At 38.5% G+C, this 23,679-nt stretch overlaps 1 protein-coding gene across 5 annotated transcripts in view; it reads left to right on the forward strand.

Moving 5' to 3' along the window:
- The window catches only part of KIF13B (kinesin family member 13B), a 133,283-nt gene that overhangs the window by 46,695 nt on the left and 62,909 nt on the right, over positions 1-23,679 (forward strand). For 3 of the 5 annotated variants that reach the window (XM_040597772.1, XM_040597776.1, XM_040597774.1), the window contains exons 3-12: positions 4,955-4,970; positions 6,790-6,850; positions 8,570-8,662; positions 9,291-9,471; positions 9,871-9,958; positions 11,292-11,426; positions 13,452-13,564; positions 14,001-14,112; positions 18,824-19,036; positions 21,989-22,099. In XM_040597772.1, coding sequence (XP_040453706.1) covers positions 4,955-4,970; positions 6,790-6,850; positions 8,570-8,662; positions 9,291-9,471; positions 9,871-9,958; positions 11,292-11,426; positions 13,452-13,564; positions 14,001-14,112; positions 18,824-19,036; positions 21,989-22,099 — 1,123 coding nt within the window. The remainder of the gene's footprint in view (positions 1-4,954; positions 4,971-6,789; positions 6,851-8,569; positions 8,663-9,290; positions 9,472-9,870; positions 9,959-11,291; positions 11,427-13,451; positions 13,565-14,000; positions 14,113-18,823; positions 19,037-21,988; positions 22,100-23,679) is intronic. The other 2 variants (XM_040597773.1, XM_040597775.1) reach the window with 1 other exon arrangement.

The following is a 23,679-nucleotide window of genomic DNA, read 5'->3' on the forward strand; positions in this document are numbered from 1 at the left end:
TGATTCTGTGTCAGAATGTAGCACGGTTATTGTACTACTTTTTTCTGTAACAATTCATTTATAAAATCACAGAATGGCTGAAGTTGGAAGGGACTTCTGGAGTTCAGCAGATGTTTGTCCTTTAGGTGCTATGCTGGAGTGTCCTTGACTTGGTACCAACACTGGCTCTGGGCCTTGCTTGTTCTGTTGTGTTGGTACTCCCATGTGCACTGAGCAAGAGTTGAAGGTGCAGTTACAACATAGCATTTCTCTTCCATCTTCTTTTGGAAGTGTGGAGCAGGCATCATGGTTGTGGGAGTTAGAACAGGGTCTGTGAGCATGGGGTACGAACAGTTTATCCGATACTAGATTTAAGAAGTATCAGAAACACAGTGGTTTGGACTGAACCAGTACAAACTTTTAAAAGAATAAACTTACTGCGAAGTGGGGTTCTTCCTGCATCTGAAGGGTAAATTGCTGTGACATATGATGCAAACTTTACTTTTAATAAAATGTGCGTGACTAAAAATTGATTTAAAGCAAACTAACTCAGCTGGGGAGCATAAAGATGTGGTCTTACGGAGTGATCGCTGAGAGACACTGACACCTTTCTGCTGTTAGGTCAAGTAGTTGGTCTTGGTCAGTATGTTCTTCTAGTTGCATTTTTAGCTACTTTCTAGAGTTTATGCTGAATGGCATAAAATAACACTAATTATATTGGAATTCGATATGCTGGTTTTGCAGTGGTTATGGAAAATTGAAAGTAGAAAGCAGTAAGAATTTCTGGACATTTGCTGAGACTTTCACAATTTATAGTTATTGTTGGAATTTTTCCCTCTCGCTTTTTTTAACCTCAAATTCTTGTTGTATTTTTCTATTCCAGAAGCTTCTGAAAATGGGAAAATGTTGTGTTTCAATTCTGTAAATCCAGTGTAGCCTTGTGCCACTGAGCAGTATCAGCCAAATTTATTGTTTGGATGTTGTTGCGGTCACTGTTGGCATAGCAAATATTCTTTTTTAAAAAAAAAACAACCCACACACCAAAGAAACCCCAAACCAAAAAAACCCCAACAGCAACAAAAAAAAACACACAAAAAAAAGAAAGAAAAAACATGCCTGTGTTGTCAGAGCATGTCCTACAACCTCTCTACTTCTTTTCCCTGCTTTCTGACTTGCCACCTCCCACCTTTCTCCTCCTGTTTGCCCCATCTGCCCGTTTCTGATTTAGGCAAGAAGCAAGATGTGCTGTGACTGATTTAGAGCATGTGCTGATTTGCCAGCTGGCTGCTATCTCTGAGCTGTTGGGTCAGCCAAACATAATAGATAAGGTCTGAGCTATCCTCATCTCTTCCCAGTAACATTTTCCCCACAGGATTTGCAAAATTTCAAATATACTTTGGGTCACTATACCTTCCCTCTCCTTTTGAATGTGGAAAGCTGGAGTAAAAACTGATCTGAGATGTTATTAAAATAGCACTAATAACTGTTGTGAAACGGAGTAGTTTATTGTGCTTGAATATATAATTTAATTATTGGATATTCTATTATTTAAAAAAAACCACAAACTAGAAGCAATAGAAGTATTGGACATACACTGATGGTCTTAGCTGGGAGCTGCTCTGTTTTCATCCAGTGTTCTAAATTGTGCCCGAGATCTGTGAAACCACTAGCATTTTTATATGAAAGTAAATGTGTCCTGGTCAAGAAGCTTATACTGTGGAAGAGCTAGCTTAATAAGAAATGATTACTCAGGGCATTGTGTCTTTATTCTCAAAACAGCATATATATATATTGACTTGGCTGCAACAAATAAAATAGTAATAAATATAGGCAGTTGTTTTAGAGTATTTTCCTCCCTTTTAATTTTAGAAACCCTAGATACGTTAGATTTCATCTATTTTTGTTCAACATTGAATTGAAAAAAGATAAAAGGAGGGAGCTGGCGAAAGAAAGTCCTGTCAGTTTGGATTCAAGTGAAAATATGTAGCTGAAAACATCTCAGTGACGTCCTTCAGGAGCTAAAAGATAAGTTTTCCCTTCCTATCCTGGACCTCTCTGTTGCATTTGAGATCGATATGAATTATTGGCTGTCAGCCAAGGAACAGTAGCAAGTCCTACCTGCACCTCTGAAATGGCAGCATCCTAGAGGGTAACTGCTGGAGAGCTGCGGACAGCTGCCCTAAGGATCCTGCAACAGCCGTTTCACTGTGTGCCCCTATTTACTGTCTACTTTGCACACATTGGTTTGGACAAGGGTTTTGGAGTGAGTGGTTTGCAGGTGACACAACTGTACATGAGCTTTTCTCCTTCAGAGCTACTGATGATTTTTTACTATTCATTACAATTACAAGTTGTCAGTATTAGGATCCTCTGGTTTGTTTTTTTTGCTAATGCCAGCTTTAACCACAGGAAATGTTCTTTGCATACATTGCTGTCATTCATGTTTTGTTGTAGGAGATACTTCCCTGCTCTGAAGGTGATGCTATTGCTTGGTATTTAAATTTTCATCACCTCTGAGATGGACTGTAGCAATGCACTGCACTCGGGCGTGGAGACTCTATAAACACCCAGCACTGCCAGCGCTAAGCAGGCTGCTGTGGGTGCTGTATCCCCGTATCTATTAATTTCCCGTGGGATTTTGAATCAGGCTGAAAAATCTTTTCATGGGTTTCTGGGCCCAGCTATCGTGTGCAGCTGCAGCATTAAAGGGTTTGTATGTGCACAGCACAATGCTGCATAATACAGTGTGCACCCTTAATGCTTTCCTTAGGGAAACATCTGTCTGATTTATTCCCTTCTTGGTCCAAAGTACACAGAACAAGCTACAGCTCTAGGTAGCTGTGCTGTACCCTAAATGCTGTACGCTGTGGGGCTTCTTCACAAACCCAGCACTGCCAAGCCCACCACTAACCCATGTCCCCAGGTGCCACATCTACACATCTTTTACATCCCTCCAGGGATGGGGACTCCACCACTTCCCTGGGCAGCCTATTCCAGCGCTTGACAATGCTTTTGGTGAAGAAATTTTTCCTAATATCCAATCTAAACCTCCCCTGGCACAACTTGAGGCCATTTCCTCTTGATGTTTGGATTAAACGAGGCTGTGAGATGTGGTTTTGTGTGTTTATGCAGCTCTTTAGAAAATGAGATGCTTAATTTAAGACCTTTAGTCTGAACTAAGCTTGATGATTTGCATAGCCTAGCATAATCCATCCTCTTAAAATTGAATATGTGATAAGACTTCTGAGTTTATACCCTTATTGCTGCTTTAATCCAAATACTCAATAATACATCCTGTATTGAGGGCTGGAAAGATCAGCTGCATTGTCACAGTATAATCCTGCCTTGGAACTGGGCTGGGGAATATGAGCATAACTGCTTGTTGAATTAAGAGTGGTGTCACATCTGTGAGTGCTAAACTCAAACTCAGAACCCATGCTTACTATTCTCTTTATTTTACAATGAGAGTGATCTTTCTGTGGGAAGAGGAATAAGCCTGCCTTGTAAGCAGGAGCACCCCTCAAAGCCGCTTGGCAGTTTCCAGTGAAGTCCTTAAGCAAAATGCTCCACTAGCATTTCAAAGCACAGAAAGCCAAAAAAATGCTCTTACATCTCTCTTAAGAGTAATCCAGACAGGTTCTCTGGTGTCTTCGGTGTCTGGTGTCTGGATCAAAGCCCTGGTGAAGGAGATTCCCTCAATACGTTTCCATATCTACGACCCACCCAGGAGCAACAGCGACAGTTGAGAGTCTGTACCCAGCGTGCTGCCAAGGGCCCAGGGAGCACTTTTATTCAAACTTAGCCAGATGGCAGGGGAAAAGTGGTCATGTTGTAATTGCTTACTTGAATGACCTTGCACCATGGCTGTCAGGGGGTAATCCTGACTTGAATAATCATCCTGCGTGGCGAGTCACGCTGCCTGCTATCCAAAGTCACCATTGTTCCTGTTATGTCAAATAGATGTGCATATTAGATCCAAGCATGACTAAAAAGAGATGATGGACTTGCTTAATAAATAATTATTTTTGAGAGACAGTGCTGCAAAATTACTATTTTTAAACTCACTTCTCAATACGTGTGAGCAGCAAGAACTCTGAGAGTAATCTTGCAGGCTCCCATGTTTTTCTCCTGCTCTGTTAAAAAAAAATCAGTGATGCTTGTCACAAGACTTTACTTGTCACTGATGTCTAGAGCTTCCTAATCTCATTTGGAAGGTCCAGGACAAGGGGAATATCGGTTCTTTGTGCTGTGTTTGCTGCATCTCTCTAGTCTTCTGTATGTGGGGAGGCTGCGTAACCTGCTGTCGGGACATTGACTGATGTTGTGCTGTTGTTTTAAAGGTCACTCCAGTAATTTTGTACTTATTGTTTAAAAAAACCCACCAAACAAAACCTCCCCAAAATCCCAAACAAACTTTTAAATTATGCACATAACAGATTAAGGGAATTGCTGTTCTCTGCTCATTCTTTTAGGGAAACAAATGTTTGCTCTGCTGTCCCAGCAACTGTGAAGAGTGCTGAGCTGGGCAAGTCCAAGGGTTGGACTCTGAATTTTCCTCCTGAGTAACTCTCCTGAAGTTCCTGTTCAAGTGGTTTTGGAAATTGTCATGTTGCTTGGGTACTTTGTTTTTGAGAGACAGTGATGCCCACGAAAACTAGAGAGGGAGAGAGATTTCACAAGAAAAAACCACCTGGGAATGAGAAAGTGATGGTGGCAGCATGAGGAAAATCATTGACTTTGAACTGAAAATCAACTTACTTTTTTTGTAAAATTACTTGGGATCTTTAAGCAAGGAGAGATATGAGGAGATAAATGAACTTCTTAAATACAGTGTTTCAGTGATGTGGTATTAATGGTAAAGTAATTAAGCTAAAATCACTACAACTAAGTCTTTGTTTTTCTTTGTCTTTCTGTTGTTTTTTTTTTACCCTGACTCTGTACCAAATCCTTTCTGCTCCTGATGCTTGGGGAACAGTAGGACCCAACCAAAGGTAAGGGCTTTTATTGCACATTAAATCAGTGTATGAAAATTGTCATATGGCTTATTCGGTCTTGGGTTATCCAAATATTAAAAGCATTTTGCAAAACAACTCTGTAGTTGATCAGCTGTTGAGGAAGAAACTCAAAGCATCTCCTTGCTGCAGAAGAACACTGTACAGCCTGTGCCAAAAAATGAGTCACAGGAACAAATGAGAACATACATACTCAGCATTACAGACTGTGAATGGAAGACTACTTGTTATTTGTGGGCTTTTAAAAGCATTTTCTGGTATCTGTGTGAAAGCAAACTCATTTTGTTGTTACAGCTTATGATCCGGTTGACTTTGTATTTTGTATGAAGACACTATCTCTGCCCCAGCGTATTAGGATTCAGCTTTATTGATGTGGTCATATAGTCGATGATTTATTAGATGTGCTGAAGGCATAGGATGTTGTTATAATATGTTTGATTTTATAATAAATTCAAAAAACCTCGATTTTAAATAAACAAGCCATTATTTCCTCAGTTAGAGGACATAAATTAACCACTTCTATCTCTTGATGCTGGGACACAAATGTAGTATAGGAAATAAAAAAAACCAATGTATCTTTGAGGATAAAGTATTTAAATTTCAATGATTTTGCTATATTGAGCATTTTAATAAATGTAGCTAGTAAGTTTGGATGTGTTTGTAGTACAGATTTTCAACTCTTGCATAATTTTTCTAATTAGTAGAAATGCTTGAGGAAGATTTGCTTTGTGGCTGCTTCACTAAAATGGAACACGAAAATGTGTTAACAGGTAAAATGAAATCTTCAAGAATAATGGAACGAGGGTTCAGACCGTGGATGTGAGATGCTGGCATTGTGCCCTTGCTCTGCCAGCGTGGTCTGAAATGATGCAAACATCAGCTACGTAGCAGTGCAGAACATGTGAAGGGGAAAGAGCAGCCTTTGTTAAGCTTACAGGAGAAATAAGCAGCCCAAAGAGCAACACATTGCACTTCCCTTTTCCTGGATCCAACAGAGTAAATCTTGCTCATGTGAATGTAGGTCAGATATTACCCTGATTATTTTTTTTCTTACAAATACATACCCAGGGGACTTATTTTTACAAACATCTGCATGTTACAAAACATGCACCATCTTATTTGAGGTCAGCTTTCATGATGAAAAGTGCCTGTGGACCTTTAAATAGATTTACCACAAAATTTAAACTTTTCTATTTAAAAGGGTTATAGTGCTGCTCTTCTCGTGATAAAACTAATTTGCTCTATATTGTTCAAGTATTAGACTTGAATTATGACTGCCTGTGTTTGTCAGCAGTATATAAATACATACTCCTCTTGCACAGAAAGAGGTTCCTACCCTAAGGCGTGTTTTTAATTTATGCAGACAAGAAACCTGGGGAGATGGTAGGCAGAAACAGCTAGGGGACATCTGTCAGTTTGGAAAATAGAAAGTCCTGTGAAAAATGAATGGCAAGGATGGGTTTAAAGGGAGGTAAGGAGAGTTCCTTGACATCTGCTCGGTTGCTCCATGGAGAGTTTTTGGGGAGCACAGAGTAGGATTCACATAGTAGAAAGGACGAAACAAAAACAAGGAACAAACAAAAACCAGGAACAGACTTGCATGTAGGAAGATGTGGTGTTTGTTTAGGCAGCTCTCAGAAAACTGGTGATTCTGTGGGAATGTGTATTGTGTTCAGAATGGCCCCAAGGAGCGTGGTGTTAGCCACATGATACAACACTGTCGAAATACGAAATACAGCTGACATGTTTGATTTGGCAACAGTTTTTATCAGGTGTCCTCCTGGTTGTTTTCCTACAGGTGTTTGCTTACGATCACTGCTTTTGGTCTATGGATGAATCTGTCAAAGAAAAATATGCAGGTAATAATTACTGTAGCTTTGTGCTTGTTGTCTTCAAGTGTGAATTATCTAATTAAAATACAGTATTTGCTACAGGGCACAGACCATATGGCATGAAGTGCCTCCCCGTATATGAGTGCTTGTTGTCAAAAGAAAAAGGAAACCTTTCAATCATTCCTGTTTCTCTTCCCTAAAGACGATAATAGCAATAGACATTGCTACCTGTTTGCAGTGTAGGAAACTGAGAAATCTATCACAATAACGGGTTACTCATATTTATTTCTTTATTTAAAATACTGTTCCAAGTCCATAATTTTAAAAACATCAGATCCTTTTCAGGATTTGAGGAACATTGCTATGTGTAATTTCATGTTTCACAGTGCTGATGGGAGCTTGGCATCATATTAGAATTTAATAATGGAGTATTAAAAAAAGCCTAATTTAATATAGGGGTATTTGAATTCATATGGTCTGTTGAGGATAGGTAATATACATTTAATTTTAATTAAAATGTTTTCTGTGTATTATTAGGATATTTTGGCAAATAGTTATGGTAAAATGTGAAATGTATTTGGACTTATTACTCTTGTGGTCTGTTCCTTTCATATTCTTTATCTTTTAAATTTGGGAATCAGTTAAGCTTGTTTCCATTTTAAAAAAAAATCGCAAAAATAAAAATATGCATATGCTTCTAGATTTTAATTTCTCTAACAAATAACTAATTAATAGTAATTTAATGAGGAACTGAGAAAAATGTGAGGCTTTCAGCCATACAATTTACATCAGAAGGTAATTTTTTTGTTTCTCAAACTAATGGAGGCACGTATATCACATATTATGGTCTGTTACATGTTGGAAGTGCTTTGTCTAAAAACATTCCACTGTGCTTAGCTGGGCACAAGTATTAGTAATTTTGATAAGGAATTTTGCATGTGTAAAATTTTGAGTAGACTTGGATGTAAAGATATGGACTTCAGTCAATGAGAGAGGAAAAGTTTTCAGAAGCATTAACATATTTTAGAGGACTTCTCAGTCCATGAAATTCTGCCATGTCTTGTTCAGACTTTAGTTCTTCTGCTTGTAAAAGAAGTTCTAAAAATAGAGGTTATGTTTAAATAGATGATACCCAAATATATTAAGGATTTCTTCCTCTGCTTGGAAGAGGAGCCAAAAGGCTGTTTCTACAGATTTAGTTCAATTACAAAAGAAGTGATAGGCCCTATATTTTGCTAATGCATATCTTACAGTATCTCTCACATAGTTACGATTCTTACTCTGCAAAAATCTCCTTGTGGTATTATTTAGTATCTTATACATATGCAGAAAATTGCCTAGTGCTCTACTAATTGCCCTAGATTAAAATCAACTGACAGTTGTTAAAACATACGGGTTGAGTGTATTTTGAGGTGGTGTCATTCACCAGTGGATTAAATTCTGCAGTTGGCAGTAGATTTTATGCTGATAAAACTTCTGAGTTGTTTGGTTGATAGGATGTTGTTTTAAGCACATACAGGTATATGCATGATAATCACAGCTTCTGATTTTTACAGTAGCATAAATCTGGAGCACGTCTGCTGGCTGATGGACCTTCTCCTACAGGGGGAGCAAATACCGGATGCTGTTTAGGCAACAACAGGAGGAAAACACTAACTGCTTTTACACAATTATTGAAGAATCCAAATCAAGGGGAAAATATCTCTTGCTTTGCTACAATGTTAGCTTTTGTGTTTTATTTCTTAGGTCAAGATGTTGTTTTCAAGTGCCTTGGAGAAAATATTCTTCAGAATGCCTTTGAAGGCTATAATGCTTGCATCTTTGCCTATGGGCAAACTGGTAAGTCCTTTCTGGACTTTTTTATAGACACAAAAGGCGTTATGTTCTGACTGGAGACTCTTTCATGGCTGTTGTGACATTGTTTTGGGAAAAATGCCTTTTAATGTAGATAAGAAATGTTTTTCTCTTTTGTAACATTAGATATGAGGTGGACAGGATGAGAAATAGGATTTTGTGTGTTGCTGCTGGCTGCCCTTATTTCTCACACTTTAGATTATCATCTTTGGAATGACCATGATCATCCTTGAGTTCAGTGCATCATTAATATTTTCTGCCTCTGCAGTTAGAATAGTCTTTAATTGTCATTTTAAATGTAATGTGTGAAAATGATTATGCTTGTGCAACTGATTTTTCTCAGTGTGGCACATATGTGGGTGTCAGTGGGTTGTCATCCTACAGCAAAACCGTCCATCTGAAAAAGTCTTTGCTGTCAGTTTGGACTAAACTTTGTTTACTTTTCCTTTTAATTACATTGTCTTTAGGTAAATATTGTCTTGGTTACTTTGAAGTAGAAAACTGCACAAATGTCTTTCATTGAAATTCCAAATTCTTTTTTTTTACCTCTTCTCTCTATTTCCTGTCCGAGTTTCCACATGCATGTACACTAATCATAGATTCCCTCACACAGGATCTGGAAAATCATACACAATGATGGGTACTGCTGACCAGCCTGGATTAATCCCTAGACTTTGCAGTGGACTCTTTGAAAGAGCACAGAAGGAAGAAAATGAAGAGCAGAGCTTCAAAGTGGAAGTATCCTATATGGAGATATACAATGAGAAAGTCAGAGATCTTCTTGACCCAAAAGGGTAAGTAATTCATGTGTCAACAGCACAGCAATATGTTGTCATACACTCTTCCTTTCCGTAACCGGTTTGCCTTAATGGATCCCATCTAAGGCATTTGCCTAGGATGGCTCTTGCTTCTTCCTGATCTTGGTATCCTTTCATTTTTAATCAAAATAAAGTAATAGTACTAAAAGCTTGGAGTAAGCTCACCCTAATGCTAGCTTTTATGAAGTGTCTATGTCAGCATTTTACATGTAGGCATACGGCTTTTTCGTTTGCATTATAGTCCTTGTTCTGTGCTTTATTATGGTACTTGTAAGACCATCGTGTTTGAGAACTGTCGGTGAGAAACTGATTTTCTATGAATGTTGTCTTCAGTCAGTCACGTGCTTTTAAATAACTTTTTTCTTCCCCAACCAGAAGCCGTCAGACATTAAAAGTTAGAGAACACAGTGTTTATGGCCCCTATGTAGATGGCCTATCCAAACTAGCTGTTGCTAGCTACAAGGTAAGGATCAATTTTATGAAAGGTTTGGGGTAATATCCTGAGCACTGGGGGTAGTGTCCCTTCAGCAGGACAAAATTATGAAGCTACTCCTAATTGTCATGGTAGTAATATGGATTTTAGAGCAAGAGAGCTGTAGGATTGTTTTCAATTGTAATCACCGGGGAGAACAGGATTAAGAGTAGAAACTCATCTTCATCCTGTACTGTTGAATAATTCTGGAAGTAATTCAACTATTTAATGAAACAGCTTTCCTCCCAAACTTAAGAGTGTACACTGTATCCATGAGAAAGCATTCTGTGATCAATTACAGAACCAGGATTTAGCAGAGGCAGGCTTTCACCACATTTGTCACTTTTTGGCTGTCATGCTATTGCCTAGTAATTTCACATACCAGTAACCCACAGGCACACTGGAATTACAAAGTAATGGTTGTTTACAAGGCAAATACTTGAGAACATTGCATGAAACTTGCTTGCTGGATAGTGAATGTTTGTATATGTGTTCACAAAATGCCCTAATTTTTAAGAAGCATTAATGTACTGTGGGAGAAATGAGTAAACGTGGAATGGAATTCTGTCATCTTAAGCAAAACATGAAAATGGTGCAATCCTTCCTCTTACAGTTTCTCCAGGTATTAATCTACCTCTTTGGTGGTTTCTGTTAAGACAAAAGACATTGCATGCTTTTCCTTTATGTGTTGCCCAGCAGCTTTGTGTAACACATACATTTGACAGAGTCAAAATGGTCTGTGGTCATCTTTTGCTTGATTGTTTTTTGGATTTTTTTAGCATCATTCAGCTAGAGCCCAAGACTCTGAAGTTTTAACTATTTTACAGGATTACTCTAAAACCCTGAAGCAGGAGAGCTGCCTATTTCTCAAGTATCACAACCTAACATATCAGAGGACTTTATAAGCTCTTTTATGTAGGAAGAAAATAATGACCCATTCAGTGTGGTTCTGTTTAGAAGACTGGACCTTATGTCAGCATTGCAGTTTTCAAGAATATGTTTGATAGCTGGGGCTAAAACGTTACAGTGTTCGAACACAAATTGCTGTTTCCTCACTTCTTTCTTTCCTTTTGAGTATTGCTATATGCAGCCAGGTGCATGATTTTTGATGATGGTTTAATATCTAGGTAGAGGTAACAGATGAATGTATCACAGCATTATGTAATTGCTAGCCCTTAAAAGGGTGATCACAACATTTTTTTTCTCTTACATTTTATGAATAAACAGTGGGGAAATGCTTGCTTGTACCTTGTGAGACTGCTTCAGTAGATAATTGAAAAGAATGTTAATTCAGATATGCTTATGGCTGTGAAATTGTATCTAGGATATTGAGTCCCTGATGTCTGAGGGCAACAAATCTCGAACAGTGGCTGCAACCAACATGAATGAGGAGAGCAGTCGGTCCCATGCAGTCTTCAAGATTATCCTCACCCACACACTTTATGATGTACAATCAGGGGTAAGTAAACCAAGTTACGAGGTCCAAATGTTAAAGCAAGAGATGCCTCCAAGCGTGATATATTTCATAGACTTACAGAAATGTTGGTTAGAAGGGACCTCGGGATGTCATTTGCTCCAGTCTCCTGCCTTTGTGCACTGCTAGCACTGCATCAAGTTAGCTGTGGCTGTGTCTGGCAAAGGCCTCATGATGCTCATGTACCCCAGTGTAGGGAAATTAATTTTAACAGGTTTGTAAGTGAAATGTGTTTCTTGAAGTGGAAAGCAAAAATGCAGGCCCCACGTTGTAGCAGACCTGCTTGGAGGGTGCCAGATCTCCTAATCCTAGAATCTGAACTAAATATACCCTTCTTTTTAAGCAACAGTGTATAGTATAGACTTGGAGCAGAAACTAAAGATATAATATGTAGAATTGAAATGGACGAATGCCTGAGGATACATCTGGAAATCTCCTTCAAGGAGTTATTTCATGCAAATATGTATAAATTATGAACTTCATAAAACAGAAAATTTCAAAAATTTTGTGTTGTACAACATTAATATTATCATGTACATATATTAAATCTCTAAAAGACATTTAAATGTGGAAGTATTTTTCTTTACATTTCCTTATATGTAAATACTCCTTGGAGGGCCATGTGAAATGCATTTCTGTTAATATTATTTAGGCCCTCACAGAAAATGGTGATAAACTAAAATTTAAATAGATCTTCCATACCAGAACTCTTTAAACTTTGTTGGTAGATTCTGTACTTGGGCAGTTCTTCAGTGTCTTCAGAGCCTTGGAGAAATTGTGGGTGTCTGCAGAACAAATCTAAGGCGTGTATATACCTAAATATTGAATACAATGTGAAGCATAATGAGCACTTGGACTTTTTTCCTCTTCATCTCTCAGTCTTTACCAATCTTCTTATCCAAACAATTTTCTTTGTACTTTATTTGGATATTTTTTCCCTTTGTGCTTCAAATCAGCAGTCATACTGCGCTAAATTCCTTGATTTGCCATAGTTTGTTATTCTGTTTTTGCTGTGGCATACTTACTATACATATATTTTGTGTGGTCACAGTTGGCCTGAACGCAAGGTGGTAGTTCTGATTGTCTGTCTTTTTCTGCATCTTCCACTCACCACTGTGTGTTTCTGGAACAGAATTCTCTGTTTTCCCATCTGCTTGTCCTTTCAGTCCTGGAAATGACATGTTTCAGTATGGCCTGATAATCCCACTATATTTTGAGAGGCTTAGAGTAACATTTTTGAAAGCATATTGATTCTATCCTGTTCATTTAGGGGAATGTAGCATTTAGCATTTCAGTATCACAGCTGCAAAAGTTGTAGATGCTGCAGAAGACTGTGATGTGAGCAAACTGTTCTCAAACACAATTAGCTCTTCAGTTTCAAATTGACATATGAAATTCATGGAGTGATTCCAAATGTAATTTTGGGTCAAATGAGGTAAAAGGATTTGTAACAAAATCTCTGTTACCGGTTTAAATACTTGCATGGCTTGGGTCGCTTTCTAGGAGGCTGTTAAGGATAAAGAAGAGTTTGCAGTTTAAATAATTTTCATGAATTATAACATGTTTCTCGTCATGTTCATTCTTAGTCTGAAAAACAGAAGAAACTTGATATAAAATGTGAAATTTTCACTTTTTTCAAGTGAAACTTGAACAGTGAGACTGTTTTCAAGGTGGGATTGTAAACCCTGTGTGTTTGTAACTCCTTGGCCTGTACTGTCTCCATTTTTCATGGTTTAACATTTTACTAATGTGCCCTGTGTACCTCTCCTCTGGAGAATTCTGAGATGTCTTGAAGATATTAGTGTATCTGACTTCACTTCAAATCCTCCTATTATTGCTAAAGCAGCAGCTAATGAGTTAACACAGGATACCATTCAAGTCCCACGACTTTCAAAGGAGTTGGAAAGCTGCAGTCTACACCAAGAAATGAAGCTTGGTTCTTGTTAGAAAGTATGTCAGACTACGTAACTGAGTAAACTAATAGTAACTGTTCTCTTGTTCCTTCTGCAGACCTCAGGTGAGAAGGTAGGCAAGCTGAGTCTGGTGGATTTAGCAGGTAGTGAAAGGGCAACTAAGACTGGTGCTGCAGGAGACAGGCTGAAAGAAGGAAGCAATATTAACAAGTAAGACTGATTATTTCTTTTCCTTTTCTCATTGGTACAATCATGACTGCTAAATAGAGCATACTTGTAAAATAGAATAAAGTCAATATAGCCTTTATAGACAATTTTCTCCTTCCCTTCTCTCTGCTTCTCTTTCTGTCAAACAGTACTCTTAGACATTTGAATGAAATCTCTGCCTATTTAAAATGATTGGCATTTTTCGTTCTGTACTTGTGTTCCTGCGACTACTACATAATTGCATGGTGAAGAGGTGATTATTAAGGCTGAAAGCGTATGTGAAAACAAGGAGTAGAGCTTTTGCAAGAAAAGAATGATCAAAACTGTTCTAGGAACTTTTTCCCTGGAGCTCATTTTTGGAGAGAAAGTCACTGTCTAAATATGCATTTGACTTATTAATATTTACACTTGGTAATGGCTGCTTGTTTTCTCTGTGCAGATCCCTCACAACACTTGGACTGGTTATTTCTGCCCTGGCAGATCAGGCTGCTGGCAAGAACAAGAACAAATTTGTTCCTTATCGTGATTCTGTGCTCACTTGGTTACTTAAAGTAAGTACTCTGCTCTTGCTTTTTTAAAGAAAAGTAAAAGCGAGTAAAAGGGAAGAGTCCCATTCCATGAAATAAAATACTGGGGTTTTGCCTCATTTTGTGATTTTGATATTAACCATAGCTGTCTTTGGAAAATTAATGGGATGTAAACCATTGCTATCTTTACAGACTAAATATGTTCACGGTCTTCTGCTGACCTGTAATGGCCTAGAAAATAAGAAACTTTTTTTTTTATTATTTTATTTACAAAAAAAGGCGTTATCTGTCATGGGTCAGTTTAAATACAGCTTCACATACAACCTTGGGGCTAGTTGAAGTTGGCCTATTGCCACATGCAACTGTGAATTTTACATACTGGCGTGGTTAGCTTTGAAGAATTGATTAAGATTATTACCTTTTCCTAATTGTCTAATATATTTGTTAATATACTCTACTTTGTGTCAGTAGAGTATAATTGCAGAGCATTACGCCATTTACAGTCTGAGGAACAGGTCAGAAGGCTTTATATATCACATGAATGTGAAATGAACAGTTAAATAATTTTCTGTACTGCATAGGATTCTTTGGTATTAGTTTGGGGGAAAATAAGACTGTATCATGATGGCACTTGGATGAAGACCTGTAAGGTCTAAATGAAAAAACAACTTGTTAAATATGAGTTTTATGTATGTTGAATTAAAGGGCAATTTGTTTTTAGTGTTCTTCCCACTTCCTAGTTACAATGGCCATAAAGCATGGTAGCCTGATGACAAAAAATCTTGAGAATGCAAATTTGATTTTAGGTGTAGATGTTACCTGGATTTTTTCCTGTTCTCTTAATGAGTGGCAAGCACAAAGGTAGCCACTTTTACTTGTAAAAAGCTTGCCTGCAAGTAAAGGTTGCTTGCTTTTAATTAACTTGCCTGGTACAGCCTGAGTGGTCTTGGTTGACTGGGATTTTGAAGGATTACTGAATTAGATGTTATATGTAGATTATTTCAGTTTCATTTTTGTAACCTGTCATTTTGTTAATTTTTTTCCCTTTCACATTTGATTGCCAGGATGTTTTGTAACCTTGTCTCATAGAAATACTAACTTTATCAAGTTTATTTTTTTTCCTTTATGCTCTGTTTTATTGTATCAACAAGCAACAAAGATATTTGTTAGTAGAAAGATATAATCTCGGCAAACCCCTGATTTTTAACACCACCAGCCTTTTTTTGTCCTCTTACTTTTGTAGGTACTCTGGCTAGACTTTTGTTGACTTGAGAACTTTGCTTTGCTTCCTAGCCATTTTTAGACGTTCTTTGAATTTGACTTCCCTAGGACTTAACTGCATATGTGGAAAGAAAAAGAAAAAGTTACTTGCAGGTTATACAGAGGTGTGGAGATTAAAAAAGATATTTTCCTTAAGGAGATTTGAAAACAGAGTTGATTTCAGTGCTTAAGTACACTAAAATACCTTCATGTAACCCCTTGACACCACAAACCTTCATCTTTCACAGTGCTGTCTTTTAACAAACCTTTTAGCATGACTACTGTGATAGGATTTATCTCTTCTTCCCAGTATAAACATCACAGATACTGGGCATCAAATGGTACAGTCATGAGAGCTACATAAAAATCAGAATGGTGTAACAGAAATAGTGTCTGTGCTTTTCTACAGTAAAATAAATCCTCTTATCACAGTGTTCCTTGCAATAAGACTTCAGTGTTTAAATAAATTTTTGCCTCAATATATTTACTCTGAGTTTTTACTGTAATTAAACAAGGTATTTTTGGCTTCGCAAAGACGGGAACAAAACCAGCATGCAGCTTGCTTCTGTTGGCTCCAGTGGCATGTGTGCTTGGGTTCCTGATGTGGCTGTAGTAGCCCAATCAGAGTGGAAATTTTCCTAACGAATTTCTAGTGTTGTTAGAGTTAGTTATGCTGTTCCATTTCTAAACAAATCCAACAAGCAGACTGAAATTCCTGTTTAGCACCTGTCTGATGCATTGTAGCTACAATGGCGATGGCCGTACACAGCACTTGCTTTAGCTCATAAATAGAAGTGCACTTTTGTTCTGCCTTCTTTCAGGCAAACCTCTTTTGTGTCTTTAACATCCAGCTCTGTTAAGTGCAAAGAAAAGGTTTGGAGCTTTTGGATTTTTTACAAACTAGCTCATTGAAGAGAAGCTTTATTTTGAAAAGGGAAATTTTAAACATTTTTTTAATTAAAGATCAAAGGAGGGATTTATTTATTTAGAGAGGCCCGTTTGTAGAAGCTGTGAGATGGTGGGCTATCTTTCTCGCTAGCTTTCAGCTTTTGATTATGATGCCAAAGTGGAGTGGTTGTGTTCTAACACTAAGGAGTATCTGTCATACAGGGTCTCTCCCCAAATGTGAGAAACCAGTACAGTTCAGGAGAGCTCGAGATCTAACGCTTTGTTTAATTTTTTTGAGGTTCTTTAGATGAAACTACCAGGTGAAAAATATTACTGCAAGAAGAGCTTGAAGAGTGGCATCGGGTTACGTGTAGGAAGCAAAATAGCTTGTCAATGCTTTGACTTCTTGGTTTTATCAAATTGTATTGGCACAAACATCTTGCTTTCCCAATTTAATCAGAAGACCTGCATGTGTTACTGATGGCTGCTATTAAAAATATAATTTCTGATCTCTACATTTTAAGTTGTTTTCACAATAATCTTGGTGCTAGAGACTAGTTTAGTCTTAGAAATAACTAAACTTACTTATTTCCACCCCGTGTCTGTATCACATGCAAGCCCAGCCTTTCCAGCGTAATTTGCAGATGCTGTCTTCACTAATGAGAGGCCTGCTTACTGTTCGTCTACCTTACTTGCTTACCATTAAAGAAACCAGTGGAATCAGCACAAGCAGTTTTATACATGAAAGTTTATCAGACAGTGGCATTGGGCTTTGAATAGCTACAGTACAAGAGGAACTTTGCCCAGCTTAGAATGGGTGTATTGTGAATTACAGTGTATCACTGTAACAGCGTTCTCAGCTGCCTGTAGAGCAGAGTTGCAATTCAAATCATGAATTAATCCTATTTTGGAGCTAATTAGTGCAGCGAAGGTGATTTCCGAAGTGCAAACTGTTAAGGTTTGATTTGGAAGGGGAGTACCTGGCCAGCCCTCTGATAAACTTGAACTTTTTATGCAGAACAGGGATTGCAGTTGCAGAGTGTCATTCCTAATTTTTGAAAACCCTTGATGGACTGAAGAAAAATCTTGGCATCTGTAGAGCCAGAAATACCATTGAATGAGTCATGTGCTTTTGTTAGTTGTTTTAAAGTTTTCAGTAGATGCTTTGGAAAAACACTGCTGTTTTACAGGGTGGGTCCTCCCAAGCCATGTATTTATTGGAGTAAATATTGTCTAGTCCTCAAACAAGAAAAAAGAAATCACACTGGTATCAGTCAGAAAGCTGTTCTTGTCAATTGACTTCTCTATAAATACTCTCACCTGCAAGTGCTAATCATGCTGGTGTACCTCATTGTGCTGAATGCTATAGAAATGAAATTATATTCTCTTCCCAAAGACCTGGCAGCCCTTTTGCCTGACTGGAGACAGCAGAGTGCTACCAATGCAGCAGCAAAGCAACATCAGTCTGTATGGTCAATGCTTGTCTGACCACCAAAGCAGCCAGACTGCTGTCAAACTATTTTAGGCATCATGCAGCAAAAAAGGGAGTCTTAAGGAAGTACTTAAAGGGGCGGTTTAATGATTGCTAGGGAAAACTACGTGTGTGCTTTGTAATTGAAATGGTTAGACAAGCAGCTAATGTAGTCAGATTGTTCTAATGGCAATGCCTGACCTAGATTTCATGGGTTATTGAAGATGAAAGTTAATAGCATGGTTCGTTTCAGAAAGGCATGTTGGGTAAAAAACAACCAAAAAAACCCCAACCAAACAAAAATAAAGATGTGCTGCAAGATTTAAACCAGAATGCTTTATCTTTTAGACTGGCCAAAATTGTAAACCACAATTTTATGATCGGTAGAAACATTGAACACTTCCTTCCCTCCCTCCTTCCTTCCTTCCCCCACTCCCCTGACACTCTGCCTTGCAGGAATGTGGTTTCACGCCCTTCTCTGTCAATCAAATTCCAAAAGGGTAATTTCTTACATAACTCGATTTAGATTTGTGAGCTGTGTAATTGGAGGGAAGGGAAGGGCCCCATTCTGAAACATTTAGAAGAATAAACTGTATTATTTATGAGGAGACCTTGAAGTAATTGAAATTAAGTACTTATTGGAGACATCTTGTTTCCAGTCTTTAAAATAAAATATTCTGATTTCATCATGATTTTTCCTGAGCTCCTTCAATAGTATCTGAGACATTTAATGCTAAAGTGCTTATATTTCTGGTTTATAAACCTAAGCAGAAAAAAATAGAAGTAAACCTCTGAAGCCCTTATTAGGCACCATAAAGCCCAAAAAAGGGTCTGTTTTCACTCCTGTTTACAGTAAAACTGATTCTGAAAGCCAAGAATGACATTTCCTAAATGTGCTTAGAGAAGAAAAAAAAAAGATTGACAATAACAACTTTTCTTGATTTACATAGCTTAAAATATTAATTTCGAACTAAGGAGCTCTGATAAAAATGTTTCTGTTATTAGTTGCCCCCATCTACTCCCAGCCCTAGGTGATTATTCACTGCCTAAGTTCATTGACTGGGTAAAATGAAAGAAACCTTCTGTTTTAATTTTATAACCTCTCACTCTTCCCAGGATAGCCTTGGTGGTAACAGCAAGACTGCCATGGTAGCAACAGTAAGCCCAGCGGCAGACAACTATGATGAGACCCTTTCAACGCTGAGGTATGCAGACCGAGCCAAGAACATTGTTAATCATGCGGTGGTGAATGAAGACCCCAACGCTCGCATTATTCGGGAGCTCCGTGAGGAAGTGGAGAAGCTGCGAGAACAGCTCACAAAAGCAGAGGTACAAATTTTAGTCTCCACCAGCCAGTAAGTCCTGTAAACCCCATTGTCACAGCTTTCTTACCAGGCTTTCAAAAAGGAATGCCACAAAGAATTACTGCGTGGTATCTATGAGAAATCTCCCTTTGTAGCACTTTCTGCTTGTCAGTCTTGAAGCACGGGTGGAAACATGAGAGACCAGGTTCTGTTTGAACACCTTGTTGAGCAATCCTGTTGGTTTGTTTTGGGGGTTTTTTGTTGTTTTTTTGTTTTGTTTTTTTTTTATTGTGAGATACAGAGCAAGAGGACATGGAGACAGGAATAGGGGTGGAGTCTTAACATTATGCGGTCTATAGGCAGAGCTTTGCCAGTGTATTTTAAGAATTCAACGTGGCTACATCCTGTGAGATGTGAATTCAGTTAAATAATGCTTACTTACTTGCTTACAAGCTTTAACTGTTCTCAGTCTCTTACAGGCACTGGGCAATATTAGGAATATCTGCCTAGCTGCCTCACTGAAATTGTGAAAGGAGCATTGTGTAAATGTTAGGTGAAGGCCAAAACTAGCATAATTCTGAATTCTGCTCTGAAATGTGGCAAAACAATGGTAATATAACCAGTCTGGTTTGCAATTCCAAAAACTAATGATCTCATGAGGTATGCAGGGAATACTGGCTGTGATATTAGAAATGACTAGTGAATTTTGGACTGTTCTTATTTGAGCTGCCTGATATGCTAAGCATCCAATAATCATATAGCAATTTCTTCAAGGTATCTCAAGTTAAATATCTAAAAATTCCTCTAAAATAGGAACCAGACTTAACAGTACTCTGAAAGAGATAAGTACTCCTTATTTGTGTCATTTTGCATTAATGCCAAAATAATGGCAGCTTTCCAAAGTAATGAAGTAGTGTTTGCTAAACATGAGTAATAAATACTTCCTTCCCAAAGTATTAAAATCCCACCCTAGTTGTCATCTCAGTGGCATTGACAAAGAGCATGGAAAAAACGGTGTAGTTTGCTATTAAGAAGCTACACACAGTAAAGGTCAAAACCCACATTCGTTGTCTGGTACGCCTTTCAGTTTATTACATTTGTAGCCCATCTAATTGTTCTAACAGAAATGTGCACAAATAACTTATTTTTAAGTGAACAAAACCATTGATCCTTTATGACAGCGAGGTTTCATTTTCAAAGCTCATTTCCAGATATAGAGGTGACCAAGTTGTGGGTTTGTTTTGGTTTTATTCCTTTTGGTGTCAGTATCCTTTTCTCCTTAAACAGCCAAGGCACAACAGAACTTGACAGTTTACTTCCCTGCTCCCTGCCCCGCCCCTGCCCCCGGAGAGTAAGGCATTATCCTCTTTTCCCCTTCTCTTTTTTAATCCATGCATTTTGATCTTTTCTTGTTAAAATTAATATTGTGTGGTTTAATTCGGCTGTGCCAAGACCACCAGCCTGTCCTTCCTAAGCTGGAAATTTAAACTAACTGCTTTCAGCAGAGAAGCACACCTGCTTAGTCTGGGGTGAATCTAGGCCCATATACCTTTTGTTTTTGTAAGTGTTGTAGGGAGTGAGGAGAATTACCTAGCTCATTTTACAGTGTTGAAATGTGAGAATGTTAAGTAATTTTCACCCAGGTCAAAATAAATGGACAAACAAAACTCAGACCTTCAGAATAACTGTGCTTCATCTTCCTGTCCCTGCGCCATAATGGCCAGTGCCTTTGCATCTATCATGTTTTATCAGTCATAATAAACCTTTGTCCTGCAGATTGCCTTGGCTTTGCTTTCCTTCCTGGGTGGAATTCATGTTCCCTTTGACTATTTAGGTATTTGAACTAGAAAAGACTGCGCAGGACACATCAGCTGACAGTTGTGTCTTGAGGCAGAGGAAACTCCTGTCTTAAAACAAGATTTTCCACTGCTGGCACTTGCTCCTTGTCTTGAACGAAGTGCCGTGTAATGATGCCACTCTGATTTGGATTCCTGTGAGGAGTTTTGGTTTTGTGGTAAGGGATTATCTGATGGAGAACAATGCTTGCATTGTTTAATTGGCATTGCATAAATACCTAGCAGCCAAAAACGTTTTCATCTTGTTAGCAGTGATGAAATAATGACATAAGGAAGTCCACAGGCTTCCTGTTCAAGGCAGTAGAAGAGGAATATGCTAGTACCAAGACTGGAGGCTGTAAATACATGTAGTATAAAAATGCTGATGTCCTTTCAATTTTGGGAGGATCTGATGGGTGCGGGTGGGGCAGTATCTTCTTATTCTCAAGTTAGTCCTTGGGCAGAACATGGGCTTTTGACTGTTTCACAAAACAAAATTAGAGCTGTGATGCATTAGCAAGAAAATTGAATTCTGGTATCTGGAAGCACATTGCAAGGCTTCTTTTGATATCCACTCTGCAAAATGCATATGTAGAGGGGGATAATCGGAACACCTCGGATGCCTTCATATTTGCTGTTGAAAGAAAATATCACACCCATTAGGCCGTATCAAAAAGAACAATAAATATATTTTGGTGGCATGGCAGTTTAAGTGACTGAGATGTTAAGTGCCATTTTGAGGAAATGACAGCTGAGCGGATGGTGGCTGGCCAGATCAGCAGTATCTTGAGAAAGAAGATTGGTTTAGATATGAGTCATTTGGGATACTCGTATTGGTATAGAAATGAGATTAGTTTGCGTTTGAATATCTCTGTGCAAATCTGCCAGTACCATGTAATTGCTTTGCACTGAAGTGTATAAACTCCACTTTAGCATCTGTACTTGAAACTAATTAAACTAACTTTTTGATGGATTTTGCTTTTATATGCAATATGTATTTTAAAAAACACTTTACTTACTGATAAGTGTGCCTTGGAAAATGAGTAAAGTTATGTTTCTTTTGTTCCCCATCTGTGTGACAGCGATGTGAAACAAACAAAGCACAACAAGCTTCCTTGTTTTATCTGCTTTTATTTCTGCAGGCTATGAAATCACCAGAATTAAAAGAACGATTGGAGGAATCAGAAAAGTTGATTCAGGAAATGACTGTGACCTGGGAAGAAAAATTAAGAAAAACTGAGGAGATAGCACAGGTTTGTTGCTCTCTTCCCCCACTTCCATGTCTTATGAAAAATAGGTTTGTTTAATTTGTCAGTTTATAGAGATTGTCTGAATCTCTCCCCACATTTATGGGTAAGTAGGTCAAGCTTACTGCCCTTTTGAAAAGCTTCACTTAATTCCTGTGATATCTGGGTGCCTCCCAGATTACCGTTCCAGTGACAATAATAAATTGTCTGTGTATGCAAATGGAGATGTTATTTAGAAAAATAATACTCCATGGATGAGAGGATTACAGGGATTTTATATTCTTCAGACAGTAAAATTTTTGTTTGTGATGGAGGGTCGAACATAGAGAGTGTTAAATGCAAGGTTATGTGGAGTGCCCCAATACAGAAGGCAAAGGACATTCATAATATTAAAAAATAGAGCTGTTCAGGATCCCTGTGTGTTTTAATACTTCTTAATCTGATATTTAGAGCCTCAGACTGTAATTAATAGAGTATGATGGTTATGCTGAAAAATTGTGCAGGTCACCATGATTATTGCATGACACTTCCAATTCTTACCACACAAATGCTGATGTACATATTTGCAGCGGGGAGCTTTTGAGGGGGATGACTATTGAAAGGTGATGAATAGCATGTAATAAATAAGGAGAAAATGGAGCCTCTGATACAAAGCCCTCTTGTAGATGACACAATCGGAATAGACTGTGTTGACTTTAGTTTTAAAGATCCATTGTAAGAAGTGCTGCTTGTGAGTATGAGGGCTTCCTGGCTTTCAGTGCAGATTTGTACCATGGATTTTCCTCCCTGTGTATAAGGGTGGAAAAAAAAACCCCACCACACATTAAAAAATTTCTGCTCTCATCCTGCACAATAGTTTCTAGGCATAGAAACTCTGAGTGTGTGTTTGAAAACACCAGAGTCATAGGCTCAATGCTATAGACTAAATCTGCCTTGACATTTGCGTATAGCTGCTTGCTTTAGCTCTCCCTCTTTGTCTCTAAATTCCCAGCCTGTTACGATGTTTTGGAGCTGGGAGTTTCATGAACCCTTGCAGCTGTAGAAGAAGTGGGTTGCTTGTTTTTTTTTCCCCTGAGGAGGGATAGGGACTAATGTTTGTGTAGTATAAAACTGTTTCAGGACTACTTGGAAGCCAGCAGAAGGAACCTTCTGACCTTTTTGGTAGGTGTGGTGGGTTGACGCTGGCTGGACACCAGGTGCCCACCAAGCCACTCTGTCACTGTCCTCTTCAGCTGGACTGGGGGAGAAAAACACAATGAAAAGCTAGTGGGTTGAGATGAGGACAGGGAGGTCACACACCAGCCACCGTCACAGGCAAAAGCGACTTGACTAAGGGAAATTAATTTAATTTATTGACAATCAAAATCAGAGTAGTGTAATAAGTAATAAAGAAATAAAGAAACCCTCCCACCACCCCTCCCTTCTTCCTGGGCTCGACCTCACTCCTGATTTCCCTCCCTCCTCCCCCTGGGTGCCACTGGGGAATGGGGCTGGGGCTGGGCTCAGTCCCACACACACTGTCCCTGCCGCTTCTGCCCCCCATGGGGAGGGTCCTCACCCCCTGCCCGGCCCCAGGGGGGTCCCCC

Source organism: Falco naumanni, chromosome 6, assembly GCF_017639655.2.
Source record: "Falco naumanni isolate bFalNau1 chromosome 6, bFalNau1.pat, whole genome shotgun sequence".
In the NCBI taxonomy this organism is placed as follows: domain Eukaryota; kingdom Metazoa; phylum Chordata; class Aves; order Falconiformes; family Falconidae; genus Falco; species Falco naumanni.